The 20272-nt window shown below is 39.3% G+C and overlaps 1 protein-coding gene across 1 annotated transcript in view; it reads left to right on the top strand.

Annotated features, from left to right (window-relative positions):
- TANGO6 (transport and golgi organization 6 homolog) overlaps positions 1-20272 on the top strand; it is a 179845-nt gene that overhangs the window by 30346 nt on the left and 129227 nt on the right. The window contains exons 7-8 of the mRNA XM_080828218.1: positions 2326-2408; positions 19161-19273. Of these exons, the coding sequence (XP_080684344.1) occupies positions 2326-2408; positions 19161-19273 (196 nt within the window). The remainder of the gene's footprint in view (positions 1-2325; positions 2409-19160; positions 19274-20272) is intronic.

Below are 20272 nucleotides of genomic sequence, written 5' to 3'. Positions count from 1 at the left end.
GCCAGGCATTTCTTCATGTGTTAGATTATATTTGTAACACCAGCTATATATTTTGCATCAACAGTATATGGATAACAAAAAGGACTATATAATAGTCTGGCTGGTTTTAGATAGTTAGCCCCATCATTGCCACTGGAAAAACAATCTACAATAATAAGCTTTCTTATTTTGTTTTTCATATTGTATCACATTTGTAAGATTGTGGCAATTATGATGAATTCCCATATTTTATAAATTCTAAAGTGCACATGCTTTTCACATAAAAAGACTTTAATTTTGGAAGTATTTTTCACATTTTTAACAACTCTGATATCAAGATGCATCTCACAATTATTGTTGGCCAGATAGGAGTCATGGCATTGCCATGCAATGCAAATGAGCATTAAAACTTATAGAATGAACATCAGCAACTTAGGAAAAAAATCATGAAGACGGTAGTAGAGTGGAGAACTTCTAAGAAATGGCACATCACCCGCACCCTTGGTGGCACAAGGGCAATATATTCTGGCAAAATATGGATATCAGTAATGGGATTCAAATGTTTCAGAAGAGTTGGACTCTTTTTTTTTTTTAAGAGGATTTTATTTATTTATTTTGTAAAAGATTTTATTTATTTATTTGACAGACAGAGATTACAAGTAGACAGAAAGGCAGGCAGAGAGAGAGGAAGGGAAGCAGGCTCCCCACGGAGCAGAGAGCCCGATGTGGGGCTTGATGTGGGGCTCGATCCCAGGACCCTGGGATCATGACCTGAGCCAAAGGCAGAGGCTTTAACCCACTGAGCCACCCAGGAGCCCCAGAAGAGTTGGACTCTTAATGTGAAGTTTCAAGAATTTCTTATTATTTATCCTAATTTTATAGCGTATGTAAGGAATGATATATATTAGAACTGTTTAAGTAAATCTAAAACAACTCTCAATACTTTTTTTTAAAAAAAGATTTTATTTATTTGGCAGAGAGAGACACAGCGAGAGAAGGAACATAAATGGGGAGTGGGAGAGGGAGAAGCAGGCTTCCCGCTGAGCAGGGAGCCCGATGTGGGGCTCCATCCTAGGACCCCGGGATCATGACCTCAGCTGAAGGCAGACACCTAATGAATGAGACACCCAGGCGTCCCTCAATACATTTTTTTATTAAGTTTTTTAGTCTTCATTCCAGTATAATTAACATACAGTGTTAGATTAGCTTCAGCTGTGCCATATAGTGACTGAACAACTCTGTATGTTACTCAGTGCAGATCATGATAAATGTATTCTTTAATCCCTGGCAACTCTTTCACCCTTTCCCTTACCCACCTCCCCTCTTTTAATACTTTCTTAAAAATTATAGTAAAAACCTTTTTTTTAAAATATTTTATTTTTAGGGGTGCTTGGGTGACTCAGTTGTGAAGCGTCTGCCTTTGGCTCAGGTCATGATCCTGGATCATGGGATCAAGCCACATGTTGAGCTCTCTGCTCAGCGGGGAGTTTGCTTCTTCCTCTGCTGCTCCCGCTGCTTGTGCTCCCTCCCCCTCCACTCCCTGTCAAATAAATAAAGTAACATCTTAAAAAAAAAAAGATTTTTAAGTAATCTGTACACTCAACATGGGGCTCAAACTCACAACCCTGAGATCAAGAGTCTGATGCTTTACTGACTGAGCCAGCTAGGTGCCCTGTTTTAAAACTTTTTAAAGGGAGGGGCACCTGGGTGGCTCAGTGGATTAAAGCCTCTGCCTTCGGCTCAGGTCATGGTCCCAGGGTCCTGGGATTGAGCCCCACATCGGGCTCTCTGCTCAGCGGCAAGCCTGCTTCCCCCCTCTCACTCTGCCTGCCTCTCTGCCTACTTGGGCTCTCTCTCTGTCAAATAAATAAATAAAATTAAAAAAAAACAAACTTTTTTAAAAAAATTTTTATTTATTTGACACAGAGAGAGAAATCCCCCCAAAAAAACTTTTTAAAGGGAAATTTTCAATCACATCTGTAGAGAAAAGTTTAATAAATTCCTTTGTACCAATCACTTCAACATAACCATTGGCTCTGTCATTTTCATTTAGTCCAGTCCCCAATTTTTTATTCATTAAATTTACAAGTAAAATTTCAAGGTACAATGTTTCATAAGTTACTTGTTTTTTTCTTTTTTAGTGATATATAAAACAATAATGAATGTTTATAATCATTGGCATAATAGATTTCATGAAATACTGTATTTGGTGTTGTATGTTGGTAACCATGACAAATCTCTAATTTTAGCTGTTACTTATAGAACTATCTAGTAAAATCTTTCTCAAGTCATGAGTCCTATTCAGTCAGGCACTGAGTTTGGGTAATTTTGTTTTTTGTTCTCTAGAGATTCCAGAGAGTGACATGGTACCGGGGATCATTTTGGTGTCAGAAGAAGAACTTACTAGATGTATCGAGGATGTGTTTAAGGTTGGTAATTTGAGTCACTAATGTTTTTAGCTAATACTTACACTTAGTCTTTTAAAATAGTTTTGCCTTTTTAATCAGTACTTCAAGAATTGGAGTGACTAATCCTGAATTCCAAATGATCAATATTTTTTTTCATTTTGAAAACTATAAGCTGTTAGTAAAAAAAAAACAAAAACTGATACATTTTGAAACTGTCAGTTTCATCATTTACTCTGAATGTTAAACAGTTTAGATTCTCTAACTGGCTCATACCACTTATAAAAGCATGTCTTTTGAAGAAACACACAGTGGCAGTTACAATGCTTTAGGTTTCCCAAACTGTGTGATAGTATTGAATCTACTTTGTATTTTTTTTTTTTTTAAGATTTTGTTTATTTATTTGACAGACAGAGATCACAAGTAGGCAGGGAGGCAGGCAGAGAGAGAGGAGGAAGCAGGCTCTCCGCGGAGCAGAGAGCCCGATGCGGGGCTCAATCCCAGGACTCTGGGATCATGACCTGAGCCAAAGGCAGAGGCTTTAACCCACTGAGCCACCCAGGTGCCCCACTACTTTGTATCTTTTGATAGTAATCACCATCATAAAACATCTGAGTAGATGAATCTTGGAAATGACTACCTAAGTATATTACTGAAAATGAAAAAGTAAGGTATGCTCTCTATGATTACAGTCTTTTTTTTTTTTAAGATTTTATTTATTTATTTGGCAGAGAGAGACACACACACACATTGAGTGAGGGAACACAAGCAGGGGGAGTGGAAGAGGGAGAAGCAGGCTTCCCGTGGAGTGGGGAGCCCACTGTGGGGCTCGATCCCACACTGAAGGCACATAGAAGGCACCCGTTCTATGATTACAGTTTATAAATACATATGAAACACATATTTTGAGACAAAAAATGAAATCCATTGTGTGAGGGCCAGATAGAGCTGGGGTGAATATTCTTTAAAGTTTATTTCAATAAATTTATAATAGTATTTTACTATTAAAAATATCCACAGTAGTAAACACCTTTCAAAATTATATTCTATGTTAAAGATACATCTGCTCTGGAAAATAGTTTGGCAGTTCCTCAAAAAGTTAAACATGGAGTTAGTATTGTATGACCCAGGAATTCCACTCTTAGGTATATACCCAGGAGAAATGAAAACATTTTCAGACACAAACCTGTGCACAGATGTTTGTCGCAGTGTTATTCGTAAAAGCCAAAACGTGGGAACAGCCCAAATGTCTATCAGCTGATAAATGGATAAGCAAATGTGATATATCCATATAGTGAAACATTTTTTAGCCCTAAAAAGGAATGAAGTATGGACACATGCCACAACACAAACATTTAAAAATAACAATTTTTAAACTTTAAGAGAAGCCAAAAACAAAGGACCACACTTTGTATGATTCCATCTACATAGAATATTCAGAATAGGCAAACGTGTAGAGACAGAAAGGAGACTAGTTGTTGCGAGGGCCTGGAGATGGGGAATTAGAAATGGCTGTTAATAGGTATAGGGTTTCTTTTTGAGGTAAGGAAATAGTTGTGGAATTAGACAGTGGTGATAGTTATACAACCTTGTGAATACAGTAACAGCCAGTTGTACATTTTAAGAATAAATTTTATGTCATGTGAATTATTCATCAATAATTTAAAGATTCTACATTTCCCATTTCTATAGCAATAAATTAAACATTTTAGAGTAAATACTTAGTTTTTTATGAAATAATTTAAACATACAAAAAAAATTAATGGTAAAACACTTAGGTACCCACCATTCAGCTTAAGAAATTAAGCATTACCGATTCAGTTGAAATCTTCGATCTGCCTACTCCAGTCACACTTCCCTTACTTCCTACCTGAAGGTGCATTGTGGTTTTAATTAACAGTTCTCTTATTACTAGTGAGTTGAACATCTTTTTGTGTTCTTGGCTCATTCATAATTTTCCCTTCTATAAATTGCCTATTCATCATATATTTTGTGCTTTTAAAAAATTAGGTTGTTGGGGTGCCTGGGTGGCTCGGGGTTGGGCCTCTGCCTTCGGCTAAGATCATGATCTCAGGGTCCTGGGATCGAGCCCCGCATCGGGCTCTCTGCTCAACAGGGAGGCTGCTTCCCCATTTCTCTCTCTGCCTGCCTCTCTGCCTACTTGTGAACTCTGTCTGTCAAATAAATAAATAAAATCTTAAAAAAAAAATTAGGGTGTTTGCCTCTTCAGAATTTTTTTACAATAACCTTTTATTATAAAACAGTTCTATCAAGATATACTTTATAGACCATAAAATAGTGTTTTAAGTGTATAATGATTTTTAGTAAGTTTACAGAGTTAAACTGTCACCACAATATAATTTTAGAACATTTCCATTACCCCAAAATGATTCCTGTGCCTATTTATAGTCATTCCTTGTTCCTACCTTCAGTCCTAGGCAAGCCTTAATCTGCTCTCTACCTCTGTGGATTTGCCTTTTGTGGCTGTTTTCATGGGAGGGAACCATGTAACATGTGATCTTTTGTGGCTAGTTTCTCTCTTAGCATAGTGGTGCTCGTTTGTTTATTTGTTCTTTTGTTTTAAGTAATCTCTATGCCCAAAATGGGGCTTGAACTCACAACCCTGGGATCAAGAGTCACATGCTCTACCAACTGAGCCAGCCAGGCGCCTGCCCCTCTCTTTGCATGATGTTTCTAAGGTTTATCCAGATTGTTTCATATATCACTATTTTGTCCCTTTTAATTGCTAAGTAATATTCCATTGTATGAATATACCACATTTTGTTTATTTGTTCATTAGTTGATGGACCTTTGACTATAGAGTAAATCTTTCTTTTTTTAAAATAGCTTTAGATGTCCATCGACTGATGAATAGACAAAGAAGATGTGGTATGTATATATAATGAAATATTACTCAGCCATCAACAAGAATGAAATCTTGCCATTTACAACCATGTGGATGGAGCTAGAGGGTATTATGCTAAGTGAAATAAGAGAAAGACAAATATCATATGATCTCATTCATATGTGTAATTTAAGAAAAAACAAATGAACATATGGGAGGGGAGAAAACAAAAAAGGAGAGAGGGAAACAAACCATAAGAGACTTTTTTTTTTGTACTTTTAAAAATTTTTAAATTTTTTTCTTTCTTTTTTTTTTTTTAGTTTAAATTCAATTATTTAACATATAATGATTATTGGTTTCAGAGGTAGAGGTCAGTGATTCATCAGTCTTACTTAACACCCAGTGCTCATTACATCATGTGCCTTCCTTAATGTCTCTCACCCAGTTACCGCAACCCCGCATCCCCTCCCATCCAGCCACCCTCAGTTTGTTTCCTATGATTAAGAGTCTCTAACCATAAGAGACTCTCTTTTTTTTTTTTTTTAAAGATTTTATTTATTTATTTATTTGACAGAGATCACAAGTAGGCAGAGAGGCAGGCAGAGAGGGGGGTGGGAAGCAGGCTCCGTTCTGAGCAGAGAGCCCGATGCGGGGCTTGATCCCAGGACGCTGGGATCATGACCTGAGCCGAAGGCAGAGGCTTTAACCCACTGAGCCACCCAGGCGCCCCACCATAAGAGACTCTTAACGTTAGAGAACAAACTGAGGGTTGATGGAAGGAGATAGGTAGGAGATGGGCTAGATGGGCGATGGATATTAAAGAGGGCACTTGTGATGAGCACTGGTTGTTGTATCTAAGTGATGAAGCACTGAATTCTACTCCAGAAACCAATATTGCACTGTACGTTAGTTAACCAACTAAAAGTTAAATAAAAAAATAAAAATAAAATAGCTTTATAAGACATAATTCACATACTTTACAGTTCACCCATTTGAAGTGTGCAAATCGGGGCACCTGGGTGGCTCAGTCGATTAAGTGTCTGACTCTTGATTCTGTCTCAGTCATGGTCTCAGGGTCATGAGATTGAGCCCTGCATCAGGCTCTGTGCTCAGTGGGGGAGCCTGCTTGAGATCTCTCTCCCTCTCCCTTCCCCCCATCCCACACTCTCTCTTTCAGTAAATAAATAAATCTTTTGAAAAATGAAAAAATATAAGAAAGTATGCAAATCAGTGGAGTTTTATTATATTCACAGGTTTGTGCAGCCATCATCACAACGGATTTTAGGATGCTTCATTACCCAAAAACAAACCTCACACTACTCCCAAAGCCCTCCACCACCCTTCCCTCCACTCTCCCGCCCTCTCACCCCTCTAGCCCCAGGCAGCCATTAATCTACTTTCTCTTTCTCTAGATTTGCCTATTCTGGACATTGCATATACATGGAATTGTATAATATGTAGTCTTTTGTGATTGTCCTCTTTTACTTAGGATGATGTTTTTTAGGTTTATATTGTAGTATGAACCAAGACTTCATTTTTTATTTATCTTTTATTTTTAAGTAATCTCTACACCCAACAAGGGGTTTGAACTCACAACCCTTAGATCAAGAGTTGCATGCTGTACTGACAGAGCCATCCAAGTGCCCCAAGACTTCATTCTTTTTTATTGCTGAATAGTATCCTGTTGTAGGTATAGACAGTATTTTGTAATTCATTCATCCTCTCATGCATGTTTGGGTTGTTTCTACATTTTGGCTATTGTGATTAAAGCTGCCACGGACATTTGTGTAGGCGTCTTTGTGTAACATGTTTTTATTTCTCTTGGGTATGTTGCTAGATCTTACAGTAACTCTGTTTAACCTGAGTAGAATTGCTAGATCTCATAGTCAGTCTGTATTTAACCATTTGAAGAACTGCCAAAGGGGCTGCACCATTTTATATTCTCTCTAGCAGCATCTGAGGGTATAGAGTAAATCTTAAGTTATATTCTTTCAGGTAAGAAGGCCGATGCTTTTCTTTTGTTTTAAACTTTGTGTATGATAGTGATAATTTGGGTGCCTGGGTGGCTCAGTGGGTTAAGCCTCTGCCTTCAGCTCAGGTCATGATCTCAGGGTCCTGGGATCAAGTCCCGCATCGGGCTCTCTGCTCGGTGGGGAGCCTGCTTCCCCTTCCCTCTCTGTCTGCCTCTCTGCCTACTTGTGATCTCTCTGTCTGTCAAATAAATAAATAAAATCTTTAAAAAAAATAATAGTGATAATTTGTAGATATAAAATGCATGCTGAAAAATTCAAAACTCAATCTCTTCAACACTCAGCTTTTTACTAAAGTAAGATGTTTGCTACCCTTTCATTTAATTTCGCTGTTAAAAAAAAGAGAGAGAATACCCTTAAGAGGGTTGACCTGGCATACAAATATAGAATTAAATAGCTTATAGATAAAACATGACACAGTGACTTAATGAATATAATGCTAGTTTTGTTTTTTTTTAAATGCCTTATTTAGAGACTTACGAAAAGAACGTTTTTATATCCTATTCTACATATGCGTAGACAAGGACATTTATATTACAGAAAGAAGAAATTATATAGAACAGTCTAGAAGGCAAATGTTCTGAATCGGAGAACAAGGCCCAGCTAACTTTCAGAAAAGTTGTCTTCAGTCACATACCATCTAAGGAATATCAGGATGAAAAATTGTTAAATGGTTGGGTGTGGAATGTCAGAAAGACTTGAAAGTGGTATCGAGGGTAGAACTAATTTTGACTAAACTTTGGTAAAAAACCTGCATGGTATTTCTGGGAAATTTAAAAAAAAAATTGCTTTTGCTTTTCAAGGAAAAAGAAAGCAAAACAACTTCTTTCTGGCAAGTGAATTAGCCTCTAAAAAATGGAGATCCAGAAATAGTGAATCCTGCCATTGTTCCTATTCTTGCCCAAAAAAGGGGGGGAGGGGAAAAAACCCCTCCTAATTTGGTGAACAGTTTGGTGAATTTAAAACCTCCTGGAGAGGCAAGCAAAACATTAGTTTGCTATAAACACTTGATTATGCACAAAAGATTGGGACTGTTAGGAAAGCAGGAAGGGGTGCAGAAGGGTAATTATTCTCCCTACAAGGTTTTGGCAGCTCAGCTGCAATGGGAAAACAGAGGAAATGTGTATGTTGGAAGAAAATGGTAAACACTGTCTAAAGTTTAGCAACAAAGGATGTGTTGTCTTTATTAACTTTCTGCTAATACTAAATTATAGAGCACAGCTCAAAGGCAGGAAATAAGGAAAACATCTGGGATAGTTGAATTGATCCAGCAACACACTGGGTAGTGGGAGGGTACAAGAGGGTGTTTAATTTTAGAGAAACATTTGGGAACATTTCCAGCTCTGGTTTTCTTTTTCTCTTCTTTTCTTCTTAGCAGATTTATTGGGATATAATTCATATACTACACCATTCATGCATTTGAAGTGTCCAACTCAATGCTTTTAGTATACTCACAGGGTTATGTAACCATTATTACAAATCTGATCTTAGAATATTACTGACCTCCTAAAAGGACCCCATACCCATTAGCTGTCACTCTCCATTCTCCCAACTTTGCCCCTAGCTATAGGCAACTACTAAAATCTACTTTCTGTCTCTATAGATTTGCCTATTCTCGATGTAAATGGACTCACACAACATGTGGTCTTTTGTAGTTGACTTTTTACCAGCAGGATTTTTTTAAAGATTCATCATGTTGTTACATGAAGCAGCAGCACTTCATTCCTTTTAATGCCAAGTAGGATTCTACCACATTTTGTCAGTTGATGGAAATTTGTGTTGTTTCCACATTTTGTCTCTTGTGAACAATGCTGCTATAGACCTTCATGTACAGGTTTTTGTGTGGACATATGTTTTTGTTTCTCTTGAGTGGGAGAGTGAAGCTGGGAGTGAAATTGCTGGATCATATGGTAGCACTCTGTTCAACTTTTGGAGGTTCTGTCAGATTGTTTTCCAGAGTGGCAGCACAATTTTACATTCCTGCCAGCAGAGGATGAAAATTCCAGTTTATCCTCTCTGCCCAACATTACCACTACCAGACCACTTGTCTCCCTCTTCCAACTCCCCCTCCTCCATCTCTGCCCCCTTTTTCTCCATTATGATGGCCTTGCTGGTGGGCGCGAAGCAGTATCTTATTGTGGTTTTGACTCACATTTCCCCAATGGATAATGATGTTAAAAAGCCTGTTTTGTGCTTACTGGCCATTTGCATGTCTTCCTTAGAAAAATTTCTATTAAGATCTCTTGCCCAGGGGCACCTGGGTGGCTCAGCTGGTTAAGCGTCTGCCTTGGGCTCAGGTCATGATCCCAGGGTCGTGGGATCGAGCCCCGCATCGGGCTCTCTGCTCAGCAGGAAGCCTGCTTCTCCCTCTGCCTTTCCCCCTGCCTGTGTTCTCTCTCTCTCTGTGTCAAATAAATAAATAAATAAAATCTTAAAAAAAAAAAAAAAGATTTAAAAAAAAAAAAAGATCTCTTGCCCATTTTTAAATTGGGGTGTCTTTCTTCTCATTGGTGGGTTGGGGGATGGGATTCACCCTCACCAACAGCTCTCCCCAAAGAAACCTTACTCATCAATCTCCTCTGTCTCCACATGTTTGATACTTTTCTACCCTCTTTCTTTCTTTCTTTCTTTCTTTTTTATTAACATATAATGTATTATTAGCCCCAGGGCTACAAGTCTGTGAATCGCCATACCCTCTTTCTGAATGGGAAGTTTTTATAGTCCTACTCTTGTCTTAGTCTGGTATCTCATGTTGGAGTTTTCAGTCCTTTTTGTCTTGGAACCTCATTTGACGTTTCCAGTTGGATGTCCTGTGTTACCTGTATCGTGTTAGCGCCTATCTGGCTGCCATCTCAGCACCTAACTGCAGAGCCCCTTAATTCCTCAGAGCCAGTTTCCTCTTTACTTTATACACAATCCAGATCAGATTGGTTTTCTGTTTAAGACCGTAGTGGAATTAGAAGTAACAGATTAGAAGTTAGTTCGGGGTGCCCTGCTGGCTCAGGTGGAAGAGCATGAAACCCTTGATCACAGAGTTGTGAATTTGAGCCCCATGTTGGGTTGTAAAGATTACTTAAAATCTTGGGGCACCTGGGTGGCTTAGTTGGTTAACCATCTGCTTTTGGCTCAGGTCATGGCCCCATGGTCCTGAGATCTAGCCCCTAGTATGGCTCCCTGCTCAATGGGGAGTCTGCTTCTCCCTTTTCTTCTGCCCCTCCCCCCACTCAAATAAATAAAAAATCTTAAAAAAAAAAGTTTAGTAAGTAAATGAATAAATAAAATATATATTTTTTTTTAAAAAAGGAAGCAAGTTAAACTACCTAAGTCTTACTGACAGGAGACCGCCAGCAGAGAGGAACAAGAAAGGAGACAGAAGTACCCTAAAAGGGTGTAATAATTTGAAAAACAAAGTATGTTGGGACTGGTGTGTTCAGTATACTTTGTTTAAGAAGGCAAGGATTGTACATAATCATTTTAAAAAGATTTCTTCTGAAGGAGGTAAAATATAAATACATTTTCGTATTTAAAGAAATAAACCGTCAGGGACACCTGGGTGGCTCAGTGGGTTAAGCCTCTGCCTTCAGTTCAGGTCATGATCTCAGGGTCCTGGGATCGAGCCTCGAATCAGGATCTTTGCTCAGCCGGGAGCCTGCTTACCCCTCTCTCTCTGCCTGCCTCTCTGCCTACTTGTGATCTCTCTCTCTGTCAAATAAATAAATAAAATCTTTAAAAAAAAGATTTTATTTCTTTACCTGACAGAGAAAGAGAGCCCAACAGCACAAGCAGGGGGAGCTGCAGAGGGAGAGGGAGAAGCTGGCTCCCTGCTGAGTAAGGAGCCTGATTTGGGACTTGATTCCAGGACCCTGGGATCATGACCTGAACCCAAGACAGATGCTTAACTGACTGAGCCACCCGGTTGACCCAAGAGAAGGTCTTTTTATGCTTACATCCTTTACATACAGCACAGAATGGAGCAGTGTGGTTCTGGGTGGCCAGGTGGAAAGTTCTCAACAATACAGGTGTGCACATAGATGCTCACTGAATTGAACTGAAAATTTGGCATAGCCACTTGTACTTCTGCATAAATAATTCTCATGATTTCTATGTGTGTACCTTATATCTGGTAAAATTACTTAAGCTGAGAAGGGGATTTGTAGCTCAAATAACTTTTAGTCCAATGGCTTCCTATTCTTTTTCCTTTTGACTCTGAATGGGGTCCTATCCCTAGAATACTTAACCTTTTTTTTGTCCTCTCTGGTACAAGAGGAATAAATGGTTTTTCCTTGCCTACAGAGGTAAAGAGAGACCTAGGCTTCGTAGAAATTGGTTCTGGGTAGGGAGGGATAAGAGAATTGTAAAAATTCTTTACAATTTGGACATTTTCTTGCTCTTAAGAGAACCAGCCAGAATCTGATACCAGGTGGGACTGGGAGGGTACAGGCGATGTTTCCTTTTAGTATTCCTCACGGTACTTGCCGAGACTCCCTAAAGGCAGAAGAAATTTTAGGGTAGGAAAGGCTAGAAGGTACTTAATTAGTTTATATATTTCATTCTTATTTCCCTTTTATCTCTCTGTTTCCAGATTCAGGGAATCCTGACTTTAATTATATAAGTCTTTTTTTTTTCCATTTAATCTTAACAAATTTCTAATTAAAGTTACTTTCTCAGACTGGCCAATTGACTCCTCTTTCTTAATTTTTAATTGTTTTTATAGAGTAAAATGTAATAAAAGACTCTTGGAGCTAGAAGGAAATATAGAAATAATTTATTTTTTTGATTTTTGAATAGATGGTTTTTTAGAGCAGTTTTATGTGCACAGAAAAGTTGAGCAGAGGGCCATGTATCTCCTGCCCCCAACATGTGCACTGCCTCTCCCACGGGTAACCTTTCCTATCAGAGTGGGACATGTGTTACAGTTGAGGACCCTTAACACTGACACACCAGTATCGTCCAAAGTCCATAGTTTACATTAGGTTTCACTCTTGGTGTGGTATATTCTTTGGGTTTGACAAATTAATCCCTCATTTTACAGTAAAAGGAAGCAAAATCCAGAAGAGTGTGAAGTGACTTGTCCTAAATCATACTAGTGAGTGCCAGATCTGGTCCAGGAACCAATCCTTTTGTCTCTTCTCTTTCACTGTGTTGAGAAAAGATAGTATTTGTACGTGGTACACCTTTAAGAAGAACTACAAAAGGCTTTGCAGTAAAAAGTTAGTTCTTCTCCCAGTAAAAAGTTAGTTTGTTCCCTAAATGTAGTCATTCTTTCTGGATGTTTCCAACTCTAATTGAACTGTAACCTTGAATAACATGCAGAGGACCAAAAGAAGTATCCTTGGGGTTCCTGGATGGCTCAGTCGCAAGCATTCAACTCTCGATTTTGGCTCAGGTCATGATGTCAAGGTTGTGAGGTTGTGTCCCATGTTGGGCTCCACACTCAGCGAGGTGTTGGCTTGAGATTTTCTCTCTCTCCCACTGCCTCCCCTGACTAAAATAATTTTTTTTTTTTTTAAATATCCTTCAAAGCTGTGGAAGAGTCAGGTGTTAGATGGTACATTCAGATTCTGTGGTATAGTATAGTGAAAAGCACCTGGCCTTTTGAGTCCAATAGACCTAGGTTGGAATCTGGCTCAAGGGTGACGATCCATGTGACTTCAGGTGACTTATTTAACGCTTGAGTTGTAGGGATGAAACAAGGTAACTTGTGGAAGGTTCATTGTATACTTTAGCAAATAATTTGGCTCAGAAAACTGTCAGTTCTCTTTTGGTTCAAGGAAACGCTTTTTTAAAAAGATTATTTTATGTAATACACCCTGAAAGCATGCACGGTGCAAAATACTATATTAGGTAACTTGCCTTGTCCTTTTCCTTCTCACAAGTCTTAATTAAACTCAGTAAGTGCATTAGAAGTTCTGGAACATGACTATCAAAAGGATCACTGTGATATTTTAGAAGGCAGCATTTGACTAGTTTAATCTTTAACAGGCGTACAATCAAGTTCCAGCCTGTACTGAATTTCAGTGTTAGGATTCAGTCAGCTTGATTCATGTTTGTATTTCCACACGTCTACATCCCCATAAAAGATAAGGCCATAAATTAAGGAGACAGTTCCATTTACAGCCATATCAGCAGGTATTTAGGGATAAGTGTAACATTTGCACAGGGCTGTATGTTTTACAAAATATTTTAACATGAATTATCTTAGCTGGTCTTTAAGCCAAAAGCTTAGCACTTACATTATAAATGAGGACACTGAATCCTAGAGGGGTTTAAACATCTTACCCATGTTCACTCACTTAATCGTGATTTGGGGCAATCATGTAGGTGTCAGAAACAAAATTCATACCTGTTTCCTGTCTCCTGACTTCCTGGTTCTCTTTTAGCCCTACAGTGGTCCCAGAGGGATGTACTTAACCATGTAATGGAAGTCTAGTAAATGAGAAGGGGGGGGGTATGTGAGGGCTGCTTTCTGTTTGGTTTTGCTTTGAATCAGAAACACATGTTTATTCTTAATACTTCTGACCATTTGGACTCTGGGTTTTTCCTTTCCTTTTTAATTTAAATTTCTAGTTAGTCCTTCCAGAGAAATTCAGTCTTTCAGATATTGAAGATAGGTGTTGAATAAGCCAGTACAATAAAAGCAAACCTCCTTTTGTTCAGTCTACTCCCCCTTCCATGGCTGAAGTTCTGTGATGCTTCAGTTAATTAACATTGATTGAATAGCTTCTAGCTACAGCTTAAAAAAGAAAGAAAAAAGAAGAAGAGAAAACACAGAGGGCTTTGTAATTTCCCCACAAAAACAGAACTTTTGAGAAAATAAAAAGCATTCAGTGTACTTTATTCATTCGTTCTTTGATTCAGTTAATCAGTCACCAAAAAATTTTTTGTGAAGTACATACAGAATGGCAGATACTCTGCTAGGTTTACAAACACAGAAATCATTAAAAGTCAGTCACTGCTTTCAGGGAACTCCCAGTCAAGCAGTTACAGGTAGTGTGTGATCTCTTGTTAAGAGTACCTAGAAACATGCTCTATTACTTGTTAAGAGTAGTCTCTAAGCTCCGATGAAGGGTTGTAAGGCCTAACCGCAGACACCTCTTCTCATGGCTGGATCTGTGATAGAAAGCCAAGATGCGCTCGGAAAGGACTGTGGAAGTCCCCAAACTGCCAGTGGGGTCATTGGTACCCATTTGTTTTCTCATGTGATCTGTTCTGAGCCATTATGATTTTTATAGATCCATACTCTCCTCTTATTTTGTCCATCAACCATATCCTACGTATTTATACCAGTAAAGCGATGGGTAGACATGAAGCTTCATCTTTTCTTCAAAGCACCATTTCACTTACTCTCAGAGAGGCTTTTTCACACCAAAGAATTGAAAACATACCTTGAGAGCCGGTCCCTACCTTCCCTGCTTCAACTTTCCCACCTCTTGGTATTTTCTTTTTTTTTTTTTTTTTTTTTTTTTTTTTTTTTTTATTGATTTATTTGTCAGAGAGAGAGAGAGCGAGAGAGCACAGGGAGACAGAGTGGCAGGCAGAGTCAGAGGGAGAAGCAGGCTCCCTGCCCAGCAAGGAGCCCGATGCGGGACTCGATCCCAGGACGCTGGGATCATGACCTGAGCCGAAGGCAGCTGCTTAACCAACTGAGCCACCCAGGCGTCCCCTCTTGGTATTTTCTTTGGTGATCCCTAGTCCCTACAGATACCTCAAGTAACAAGAAAACCTTTAAAGTAAACAGGATTTCATCTTTAAAGTACTAACTTCAGAACTGATAGAAGGGAAAGCATGTGGGGAGGGTTAGAAATTTGTACAACTTGGTCACATTTCAGTGCTTAAAAGTTTGGGGGATGGTGGAGGATTGGTTCATGTTTTACAACTAGTTTTACCTCTTAATTGCTGAGGTACCAGAAGGATACAGAAGAAGAGAGCAAATTTGCACTCAAGTCAGAGGATGGTAGATTAGATACCAAAGCTCGATTAATCTAACCTCCTCGTTTTCTAGGTAAGGAAACTGAGACTCAGAGAAGTCAGTTGATATGTGTTAATTCCTGTAACTGGTCAGTAGAAGTATTATAAGCAACCCTACATGAAACATACCCAGTTCTTATACTGCTGAGAAAAGGGAATTTCCATAGGTCAAAATAATACATAAAGCAGGGATTGTGTTTCAGAACTGGAACTCCCATCCCACTTTGCCTCTTGGTGAGCAGGAAAGAACCGCAGCTAGGAGGAGACTACAGTAAGCACGGTCCAAGGAAATTCCACAACACCCTACTGTTAGGGTGTGGATGCAGGGTTGTAGGACCCTCTCCACTGTGGGGCAGGAACAGCTTACTGTTGGGCCTTCACTGTTTCCTCAGTGGGTACTGTCACCAGCCTAGTGTGGAGGAGGCTGGGAGGAACTGGTCCCAACAGTTTCTTCCATATATAGTAGGACTTCATTGGAAGAACTGGTTTTTTTTGTTTGTTTGTTTGTTTGTTTTTTTCCCTAGAGCATTTGGTCATTGTCAGAGCAGTCAACAAGAGATCACAGTGCAACACTGGCTGAATCATTGGAGCCTCCTGTGTCCCTTTATGGGTCACTGAACTCCAGGTATAAGTCGGTGATCTGGGGAGTCCACAGGAAGTGGGAAGTGACCAGATTCCATTTTGGATGTTTATATAGAGGCTAATGTTGGATGTGAGGTGCACACCAAACTGTTAACCCGTATGTGAGTTGAGTGCCAGGCAAGAGATTGGCAGGAGGGCACTGTCCTTGGAAGGGCCTGGCCACAGTATGGCCCTGGAGATCTACTGGAAGGCTTGGTACAAGGGGGCTGTATGATCCGTAAGAGTCTCAGTAGGAGGAAGGAGAGGTGGTACAGAAGCTGCTGTCCATGGTGCCACTCAGGAACTCTCGCCCTACTTTGCAGAAGTAGCAGGACTAGAGTTATAAACAGCCCAACAAGCTGGGGCCTACTGATTCTGAGGGAAGATGGCTGGGATGAAGTTGATATGGGTTAGGGACTGAAGCAATGAAAACATGCACATGGGGAAGTGCGTACTGGGAGGCCATGGAGTACTTGCTTTATTCTTTTTAAAATTGTGAAATACACATGACATAAAGTTTACCATTTTAGCCATTTTCAAGTATACAATTCTCTGGCATTTAGTCCATTCTTATTCACATAGTTATTATCACTGTCTAGTTCCAGGACTTGTTCATCACCCCAAATGGAAACACCATACCCATTAAGCGATCCATCCCCATTTTCCCTTCCTCCTCATCTGCTCTCCATCTTGTTCCTATGGACTGTGCATGGATTTTATGTCAGGCAGATCTGGGTTCACCCTGGCTCTGCTACTTACTAAAAGTACCTTGGCTCAACTAACTTCGCTTCTCTCAGCCTGTTTTCCGCATTTTTAGAATGGGCATAAAAATGCTTAACCCTCAGGACTTGTGAGAATCGATTGTATATTAAATGTTTGGCTGAATAACCCAGTTTATTCTTGAGTAGACATTGCAATAAGTGGTAGTTATTGTTGACTTTGTGAAAACAGTTAGCAGTGGGGTTCCTTTAAATTGTATACTTCTGTAACAACTGCTTAGTCACCAGACGTTCAGGTAACACAGTTTAATCATCCATCCTGGGGCGCTTGGGTGGCTCAGTTGGTTAAGCGACTGCCTTCCACTCAGGTCATGATCCTGGAGTCCTGGGATCGAGTCCTGCACCAAGCTCCCGGCTCCACTGGGAGTCTGCTTCTCTCTCTGACCTCCCCCCTCATTCTGTCTCACTCTGTCTCTCTCTCTCTCTCAAATAAATAAATAAAATCTTAAAAAAAAAATCATCCATCCTGATAGAGAAAGAGAGGGGCTAGTTCAAGAGGGGAGAGAGAACTGTGTACTTATAGTTTATGTTATGAGCCCTAAAGTGCTATTAGAATTTAGAGGAGACAAGTCATTAGTGGTGGCCACAGGCTTACTAAATACTTGAATCAGTGAATGAGTGGGTGAACCTTTGAAACAGTCAAATAAATAGTAGGCCTGTGGAAAAGGTAGAACTTTCAGATGGCCCATCCAAAACTTTTGAAAAATTAATGTCCTCCCATCAAGGAAGTTTATTTATTTACTTATTTTTAAAAGATTTTATTTATCTAGTTGATAGGGAAAGAGCACAAGCAGGTGGAGCAGCAGGCAGAAGAAGCTGGAGAAGTGGGCTCCCTGCTGGTCTCTCTATCGAATAAATAAATAAAATCTTAAAAAAAAAAAATTGAGGTGCTTTGACCGAGTCAAGCCAGTAAATAATGGAGATTTAACTCCATTTGGTTTTTGTTTTTCTGTACAAAAGATGCTGCTAAGGAAGGATGGCTCCAGAGGGATTACTTCTGGGAACACAGACTACAACACCAAACAATAGGCCCTTACGTTATCTGGGTGAATCTCTTTTTTTTACCACTTGTAATTGGTGATATCATAATTAGGCCTGCATATTACTTGTGAACACTGCCATACAATGCACCTCATTTAGCTGGGCTTATGGAGATTAGATCATGCACAGGAAACTGGCTCCTTGGTTATCAGGCTCCACAGAAGAGCTGGGAGGCTTAAAGAGTATGAGAAATTAGGGTTGATTTAAAGGGACAGGGTTCCCTGGAAAAGCACAGAGAGTTTTCCAGCTTGTGCCTCCATGACCTTTAGTATTCCATAAACCACTTTGATAAAAAAATAAATGGCATTGATTTCTACTTCAATTAAGCACAATTTAATTAATAACTAAAATCTGATAGTGTAGACACAGATAATGATGGAAGGAGAAAGATGAGGAACTGACAGTGATTAATTCTTGTTTTAAAAGATTTTATTTTTATTTATGTATTTTAGGGAGGGGCAGAGAGAGAGAGATCACAAACAGGGGAAGTGGTGGCAGAGGGAGAAGCAGGCTTCCTGCTGAGCAAGGAGCCTGATGTGGAACTGGGTCCCAGGATTCTGGGATCATGACCTGAGCCCAAGGCAGATGCTTAATTGACAGCCACCCAGGCGTCCCAATGTTAGCCCTATTTTAAAGGATGAGGAAAGGGAAACTTAAAGAATCCCTTATTTACAGAAAGAATATTGAAAAAATAGAATTTTGCTCTTAACTCTTTAAATTGCCTGCTTTCAAGCATTATTATTATAATTGGTTTACTTGTTTTATTCTTCTTGGTAGATCACAAGCAATTTAGAGAGAACAGCTCTTAAAACTCATTTTTCTATTCACTACAATGCCTAGGACAATGCTTGGATTTCAGTGGGTAGTCACATAAATGTTGTTGATGGCATTTGTGCTGTCCTTTTTGAAAGGACAATTACTGTTAACAAAAATCAGCGTCCTTATGCGCTTAACCCTATAAAGTCAGTGCAGAGCTAGGTGCACATTGTAATTTCTTTAACACTTATAGGACATGCCCATATGGCAGTTAGATCTGAAGAGTGACAAACCTAGAGGAAGCTTTGTTTTTATTTTTCAAATCTAGTTTTAAGTTTTTCTATTTGGCATTATTTCCTTGTTAATTCCTAAGAGCAGGGCCTTTAGTAATTAGAGAATTAGTGTATAATGAGTAATAGGCAGATTAGTAAGAGATAAAAAGGTAGTCAAAGGCAGGAAAGGAAGGGGTCAGAAGATGGGTTAATTTACGCATTTTCCCCTGTAGTTCTTCAGGCTGCACACGCGGAAGGGCGCTGCTCCAGCTCAGGCTCCCTGTGTCTCAGCCTGTCTGCCAATCTCAAATGGTTTTCTTAGCCTCAGAGCTAAAATTGTTCCATTTAGGGCTAAAGTGTTGCTTAAGATAAGACTCTCCTCGCTGTTAGGATGTGTATGGTATTTGATTTCCATTCCTCTGGCCTTGCACTCATGGTACCCCTCACCATTTTCTCTTCCCTAGGTATATGTGGTAGGGAATGAACCTGTGACGGTTTTGATGGAGTCCCTGTTTCCCGTCCTGGGAGTGCTCTTTTCTCTCTACTGTTTCACCAAACAAAGTGTGTCTCACATAAGGTAAAAACAAAAACAAAAGCAAAAAACCCACAGAGAGTCTTATAGTGAAATCTTTATTGTATGTTGTTCTTATTCTTATTTTGAATATAAAACTTAATCCCGCTTTGTAATTTTGTTTCTTTCAAAATCAAAACGTTTAGGGATCCTCTTACTCGGCTCATCTGCAAAAGAAGGAGAGCTTTTCAGATTTCAAGGGATTGGATGTAATTTTTAGAATGGCTTTCCTCAGCCTCTGTCCTAGACTTCAGAGACAAAATCCCTGTTTACATGTGTAAACATGCCCCTGTTTGATCAGTGAGAAATACCGGAATTACATGTCTAGGAAGGAGGAAATGGAGAATGGATCATAACAACCTTGTGGGGAGTGAGAAATCAAGCGGGGGAAATCTGGATCTGAATGTGGCACTCTGTAATTTAGACTTGGATTTGGTGTGAGTACTGCTCAGTGTTGTTTGGAATGAAGGGATTTATTTCTTAATCATCCAGAAAATAATCTTTTGTACTGGAATTTAAGTAGGCTTCATTTTGTGTCAGCCTCTGTTTTCACAGATATTTATGTTGTTTCTTCTTCCTTATAAAGGTTTATATCCTTTTTTAAGTCCTAGAGAATTCTGATTTTTAGTGTTTGGAAATCCCCCACATGTGACCAGATATACAATAATAGTACCTTCTTCATAGGGTTATTATGAAGACAGATGATAGAGTTAAGTTTAGCACTGTCCCTGGAAAAGCGTAAACTCAGTAGACAGCTACCATCATTGGTGAAGGAAAGCTCCCATCTACCTTGGACTCTTAACTTTTGGTCAGCACATCCTTGCAGCCCACAGCTACAGGAGCAGTGACAAGAGAGAACACAGAAGAAGACAGAGACTAGAAATATGTGAATTTGGCTTCAAAGAACTGTCCATATAATAACTTAAAGTTCCAAAACCCAAATCCTCACAGCACTATCATGTCCTCCTTAGAGACTGAGAAGGAAGAAGCAAGCCTTTATTCCAT

Source organism: Martes martes (assembly GCF_963455335.1).
Source record: "Martes martes genome assembly, chromosome: 17".
NCBI classification, from domain to species: Eukaryota; Metazoa; Chordata; class Mammalia; order Carnivora; family Mustelidae; genus Martes; species Martes martes.
Note: the sequence above shows the minus strand (reverse complement) of the source record. Positions and strands in the feature narration are given on the sequence as shown.